Here is a 6693-nt window from a genome sequence, read left to right as displayed (position 1 = left end):
ACCTACCCCAAGCTCCACTCACAGATCTCCAAGCATTTCCCAACCAGTGTTGACTGGCTGTTATAATATGGGAGAAGTAAATGGAGCCAAGGTAGGGAGACCAAGTCTCCTGGTTGAGGTCCCTCCCCAGACTTTATCCCCAGTCTCCAAGAATTTCCCAACCCAGAGTTGGAAACCCTAGAAAAGATGTTTCTCTGCCTGCTATCTTGGAGAGCCATTTAATTTGATGGAACAATGGCATCACTTGGGCTATGGCAGCACCATATGTTCGCTGCGAACGGCATGTTGAGATTTCATTTAAGGCACTGATGGATTGATCAGCTATATTTATAGGCTGCCTTTTAGCCATAATGGTTCCCAAGGCATTTTACAATAAAACAAAACTAAAACATTTTGCAATTAGAATAATTAAGTTCATAAATCATCTACAGTGGGACACCATTGTCTGTCTTCCTCCAGGTGTTCTTGCTGGTTTTCTTGCTCCCTGGGCCCTGAAACAAGGCCAAAGAAACACCCCCACCCCCACAGACATACACACACAGCTGTACCAGGATTTGATTCAGTGTAATGTATATTTGTACTTAAAATTGCAAAGCTAGGAGAAAGCTGATCTGATGACGCAGTTGAGGGATGGGGCTCGAATTCTCGTTCTATATTGCATCTGAGAGTCAAACTAGACGAGACACCTGACACGTGGAGGACACGTGTTGGTTTCCCTGAAGTTTCCATGGGAAGTGTAGTAAACCTCTGCTAGGAAGAAGAGGGAGATAATCCCTCTTCTCCCTGGCAGAGGTTCCTTCTTCAGATGACTTGTCTAGTCCACTCGGCTCCCTCTTGCTGCTGCTGGCACACTCAGCTCCCTCTCACAACCACTGGTGCGCTCGGCTCTCTCTAGCTGCGGCGTACATTTAGGGGAGCAAGGGGGAAGTGCTGGTGGCAGCAAGAGGGAGCCGAGCGGACTAGATGAGACGCCTAGAGAACGAACCTCTGCCAGAGAGAGATTCTCTCCCTCTTCTCCCTAGTGGAGGTTCTTTCTCACTACACCTCCTATAGAAACTTACAGGAAACCGATACGTGTCCTCCACGTGTCAGGCGTCTCATCTAGTTTGGCTCTGTCTTCTCCTTACCTGTGATCTAAGGCTGAAGAACTCATGCTCTCTCCCAGCCACCAAGAAAGGCCTCCCCCTTTCCTCTCCATCCTCCCCCCTCCTTAAACATCTGCACAGACACAAGAGATGATGCCTCATCATTAGCCAGCAGAAGATCTTCCGGCATGCATTTTAACAAGCACTTCTTTCAAGTTTCTGAAAAGCCCCTTCATGGAAATTCAGCACTCCAAATTCAGAGTGGCAGGGAAGGGTCACCGGCTTGGAGCGTATGATGCAGGCTGGAATTTTCTATTCATTTGCAGAGCAAGCAGCCCTAATTCTAAAAAAGTAGCAGAAGTGGTGGGTCACAATAAGGCACTGAAGAGTAGAGTGAGAAGGAAACCAGTCTAGCATCTAGTCAATGGGATTTTTGCCAAAGGGCAGATCTGGCTGATTGAAAGCTTACACTGCTCCATGAATGGGAGACCTGGATCCAATGGTGGCAATATGAAATCACACACTCTTGCTTCCAGAGGAGTTAGCCATGCTAGTCTGTAGTTGCAAAATAGTAAAGAGTCCAGTAGCACCTTTGAGACTAACCAACTTTACTGAGGCGTAAGCTTTCGAGAACCACAGCTCTCTTCATCAGTTGCATACATCTGACGAAGAGAACTGTGGTTCTCGTAAGCTTATGCTACAGTAAAGTTGGTTAGTCTTAAAGGTGCTTCTGGACTCTTTACTGTTTTACACTCTTGCTTGGCACTTTAAAAACAGAGAAACTGGGGGAGGGGGGAAGCATACAACCATCAGAGAACAATGTGTGAGAGGCCTTACGTCATAGAAAGCCAGCGTTGTGTCATAGCTGGACTAAGACCTGGGAGATTTAAGTTCGCCCTCAACCTAGCCTACCTTACAAGGTTCTTAAGACAAAACGGGAAGAAGCATTTTGTTGGAGAGTAGGGCTTTGAACCCTAACCACTACACCATACAGCAAAGAGTCACAGAGTTGGTAGAATAGGGAAGTCAAAACCATCTCTAACCAGTAATGAGTGCTCACATACCAAAAAAGTGCTTTGTTCTCGTGGCCCCTTCTTACATGCCAAGGGGTAATGTCGATCACTACTTTGGGGTCAGAAAACAATTTCCCAGGCCAGTTTGTCCAGGGATCCTGGAGGGTGTTGGGTTTTTTTTTGCCATCTTCTGGGCATGGAGCAGGGGTCACTGGGGGACTGGGGGCAGGTAGTTGTGAACTTCCCGCACTGTACGGGTGGTTGGACTAGATGATCCTGGAGGTCCCTTCCAACCCTACGATTTTATGATCTCAGATAATTCTCACCAGATATGGATAAACAGAACTACTCGTAAAGTTTGGTTGAAGAGTAGAATGAATGCACATAATGAAATGTGGGATTTTCTATCCATCTGTGCAGCAGACAGCTAGCTGCAAAGGAAGCATAACATTGGGTCATAGAGAGACCAACAAGACATCTCAATTATCTTATGCTTGTTGGACAGGAAATGACACTTTTCTCTTCGGCAGACAGAGGCATTATGGGAAGAGGTGGAAAGTGCTATGTTGGTAACATTCTCATGAGCACACCCTTCAGAAGTTATGCTTATTCAATCAGTATTACTTTTGTAAACAGAGTCTATGGTCTTCTTTTAACTCCTTTTCTCCATAGGGAAAGATATTCTTGATGTTTCCGTCTTCAACCAACCAACCTCAGCAACTGCGGGACTCACTCCTCGTTGTTTCTTGTTTCTTTCTGGCTTTAGAAGTGGTACTTTGCAAAATGGCCCCTCCACCGTGGATGAAATGGTTGTCCAATCTCAGACAAATAACACTGGGCTCAAGGAAGTGAAGGATGGGAATGTGCGTGTTTATTTTTTTTTCCATTCGTTCATTCAACAGCTTCCATAATTTCCAGCACAAGAGTTCGCGGTCCTGTCATAATAAGGCTACTGATGGTCTGGTAGTCCAAGTGTAAAACATATATCCCGTTCACAGAATACACAAACTGGCATACCTAAAGTGAGAGAAAGGAGGAGAGGTTACTCCTTGAGTTCCACTAACATGTCACCTGAAGTGAATATTTGAAGTGAAACAAAGTTGTTCTAATGAAACACCTGTGGGGCTGTCAAGAGGTAGGTTAGAAGCATTCACCTAAATCCAGTTTCTTTCTCCTCACCCCCCACCCCCTACACTTCAGGTTTCATACTTCCCTGGAAACACCACCCAATTTCACATACAATGAAACCAGAGACAAATTTGTAAAGCTCATCTTTCAATATCCCTACAGTGGTTTCTTTGGAGGACTTACAAAAATGTCACACTGAGGAAAATATCTCAAGAGGGTTGCCCCTTTTGAGCAAGAGTGGACTAGCTCTTGAAGTTACCAGGAAATTCCCAGCAGGCCACTGCTAGAGGAAGCCTCCCCTGACCCCGATCTGGCAAAGTCTGAGTCTGGCTGCCGGAGCTCACACAATTCTGCTCCTCTCCTCTCATGGCACTTACTGCTGCTAGTCCTACGCAGACTCAGTCAACTGGCTGAAAGGTGAGGCCATGTCCTCAAATATGGACACTTCTTTGGTGCAGTGGTTAAAAACAGCAGGACTCTAATCTGGACAACCAGGTTTGATTCCCCATTTCTCCACTTGAAGCCAGCTGGGTGATCTTGGGTCAGTCACAGCTCTCTCGGAGCTCTCTCGACTCCAACCACCTCACAGGGTGATTGTTGCTGTGAGGATAATAACAACATACTTTGTAAACTGCTCTGAGTGGGCGTTAAGTTGTCTTGAAGGGCGGTATATAAATCAAACATTATTATTTTTCCAGAGCCTTCCTCTGCAGAGTCTTCCTTGGTGGTCCCCAGGGCTTTTTTTCTGGGAAAAGAGGTGGTGGAACTCAGTGGTGGAACTCAAGGCCGCACAATGACATCACTTTGGGTCAGCTGGAACAAGGGGGGAGTTTTTTAAAGTTTAAATTGCCCTCGGCAAAAATGGTCAAATGGCCGGTGGCCCCACCCCCTGATCTCCAGACAGAGGGGAGTTTAGATTGCCCTCCGTGCTGCTGAGCGGCGCGGAGGGCAATCTAAACTGTCTGGAGATCAGGGGGCGGGGCCACCAGCTATGCGGCCGTTTTTAAGAGGTGCCGGAACTCCATTCCACCACGTCCCTGCTGAAAAAAAGCCCTGGTGGTCCCCCATCCAAGTACTGACTGAGTTTAATTTCTGAGATCTGATGAGGTCGGACTATAGAATGCCATTCCACCAGTCAATTGGAGATTAACCAAAAGAAAAACATTCTAAAAAGCAGGCTGATGAGGTCTGGGCATGCTCCTGGAGACTGGAATATCGTGGGCCGCTGGGAATAGATAAAACAAGAGCGAGATGGGGAAATGACCTGCTTCAACTCCTTCTTAAGGTAAGATGGTAGAACGGCAAGAGAGTGTGTGTATGAGTGAGAATAATTTTTCAAATCACTTTCCCTCCCCTCCGTGCTGCTTCTCAAACCCCCAGCTAATATTTCTCCTAATCCGTAAAAGAACTTCTTAAAGAATCTCGTTATTTCAAAAATTCCTGAAAGCAACTGAAAAGATGTTAACACCGCATCTGTACGGAGCGCTCCTTTCTCTCTCTCTTTTCCTTCGAGCAGAAAAGCCATCCATTTCCTTCATTCCTAAAGAGCTGAGAGTCAGTCAAAAAGAGCAAAAACCGTTTAGTTTTGGTTCAGCGGTCTCAGGTGGCATTCCTCACCTTTCATGCTAGAGTAGGCACCGAGAGGATTTGTTCGTTGAATTAAGTTGCATACTGCTAGCACCATCAGTTTTCCAGGTGCTACGAGGCAGCTGTACAACCTGCAACGCATCCCAATTTGGGGGCAGCCTCTCAGATCACACACCTCCCTCCCAAAATAGGTTCAGAATCACAACTCCGTCAAGAATGATTGTCAGAGGATAGAGGGAAGATCTGGACTTTCTGTGAGCTCAGCAGGAACAGGGCTTGGGGAATCTCCTTGGCCTACGTTGTTTTGCTGACTCTTCTCCCAGTCTCTGTCCATCAAGAGCTGTTCCTGCCCCTTCCTCTCAGGGTTGCTGGGGAGAGGAAGACAATATGCTCTGTTTTATGTGGGTTAATTTTGGAGCCGCTGCTGTAGAGACAGTCCAGCCTTCTTTCCTTGGGAGAGAGCGATGTCATGGCCTTGGTCCAGCATACCTACAGGACCACCTTCCTCCCCATGTCCCTCCACGGCAGCTTCACTCATCCAAACAGGGCCTCTTGCAGATGCCAGCCTGTGAAATCAACAGTAACCTGTACACAGGCTTTCTCCGTGGTGGAACGGCTTGCCCTATGGAACGGCCTGCCTGAGGAGGTCAGGAGAGCCCCCACCCTCCTGGCTTTCCGCAAACGATGCAAAACCGAATTATTCGAAAAAGTTTTTTTCCTCAGCTAGGAGGGCAGTATTGTAGGAAAAGGAGTCCCAGATGTTTCGCTAATGAGTTAGGAACCATAGACTTCACCATTATGTTGTGTTACATATTATCTGTTGCTTTAAAATATGTACTCCTATATACTACCTAAATCGAAAAGAGTCCAGTAGCACCTTGTCAGAGATGCTTTAGGCTGATCCTGCACTGGACAGGGGATTGGACTAGATGGTCTGTATGGCCCCTTCCAACTCTATGATTCTATGACTTTTAAGACTAACCAGCTTTACTGTAGCATAAGCTTTCGAGAATCACAGTTCTGTTCATCAGATGTGTGGAGGGTCTGTGCATCTGACGAAGAGAACTGTGATTCTCGAAAGCTTACGCTACAGTAAAGTTGGTTAGTCTTAAAGGTGCTACTGGACTCTTCAATTTTGCTACTGTAGACTAACACAGCTAACTCCTCTGGATCTATATACTACCTGTGCTTCATGTTGTTTAATGTAAGTCCTAGAATTTATTACGTTCTGTTTCAGCAGTTCTTCAACCCCCTATTGGATCCTTGCTAATGCTCTGTCTTTGTAAATTTGTGTTCATTTACCCTATGACATTGTTTATGGAAATGTTCTTGACACTGTATGGAAATGCCTGCCCTTGTCCTTGCCACTGATTGTACTAATCTCACACTATGTAATCAGCCTTGAGTCTCAGTGAGAAAGGCGGAATATAGATGAATGAATGAATGAATGAATGAATGAATGAATGAATGAATGAATGAATGAATGAATGAATGAATGAATGAATGAATGAATTTCTATGCAAAATGGAAACCATTTCTGGACTTTCTGTCAAATAATGCCCTGTTATTAACAAAGCTTCCATACCAAACGATTATTAATCTGGATTTATAATTCTTCTTGGTCAAGATTTATTTAAAGAATTCATAGGAACCACTCTGAATACCTACTTTATGGACCTTAGTCTACCCTTTCTTGAGAAAACAGTTATTAGATGTATGGTTGTTAATGGCTTTTGCACATCACCTTAGTTGTTCTTGTTCTTGTCATGTTATGAATGTATTATTGTATTAATAAAATCTTATTTGAATGAATGAATGAATGAATTTTGGGGTCTGGTCAACAATTCACTATGTGACCAATGGTGTTATCTATGAAAGGG

The 6693-nt window shown here is 45.2% G+C and overlaps 1 protein-coding gene across 1 annotated transcript in view; it reads right to left on the bottom strand.

Annotated features, from left to right (window-relative positions):
- Nucleotides 1–2989: 2989 nt before the first annotated feature.
- The window catches only part of LOC129331074 (DEP domain-containing mTOR-interacting protein-like), a 47518-nt gene continuing 43814 nt past the window's right edge, over nucleotides 2990–6693 (bottom strand). The window contains exon 9 of the mRNA XM_054981406.1: nucleotides 2990–3115. Coding sequence (XP_054837381.1) covers nucleotides 2990–3115 — 126 coding nt within the window. The remainder of the gene's footprint in view (nucleotides 3116–6693) is intronic.

Source organism: Eublepharis macularius, chromosome 5 (assembly GCF_028583425.1).
Source record: "Eublepharis macularius isolate TG4126 chromosome 5, MPM_Emac_v1.0, whole genome shotgun sequence".
In the NCBI taxonomy this organism is placed as follows: Eukaryota; Metazoa; Chordata; class Lepidosauria; order Squamata; family Eublepharidae; genus Eublepharis; species Eublepharis macularius.
Note: the sequence above shows the minus strand (reverse complement) of the source record. Positions and strands in the feature narration are given on the sequence as shown.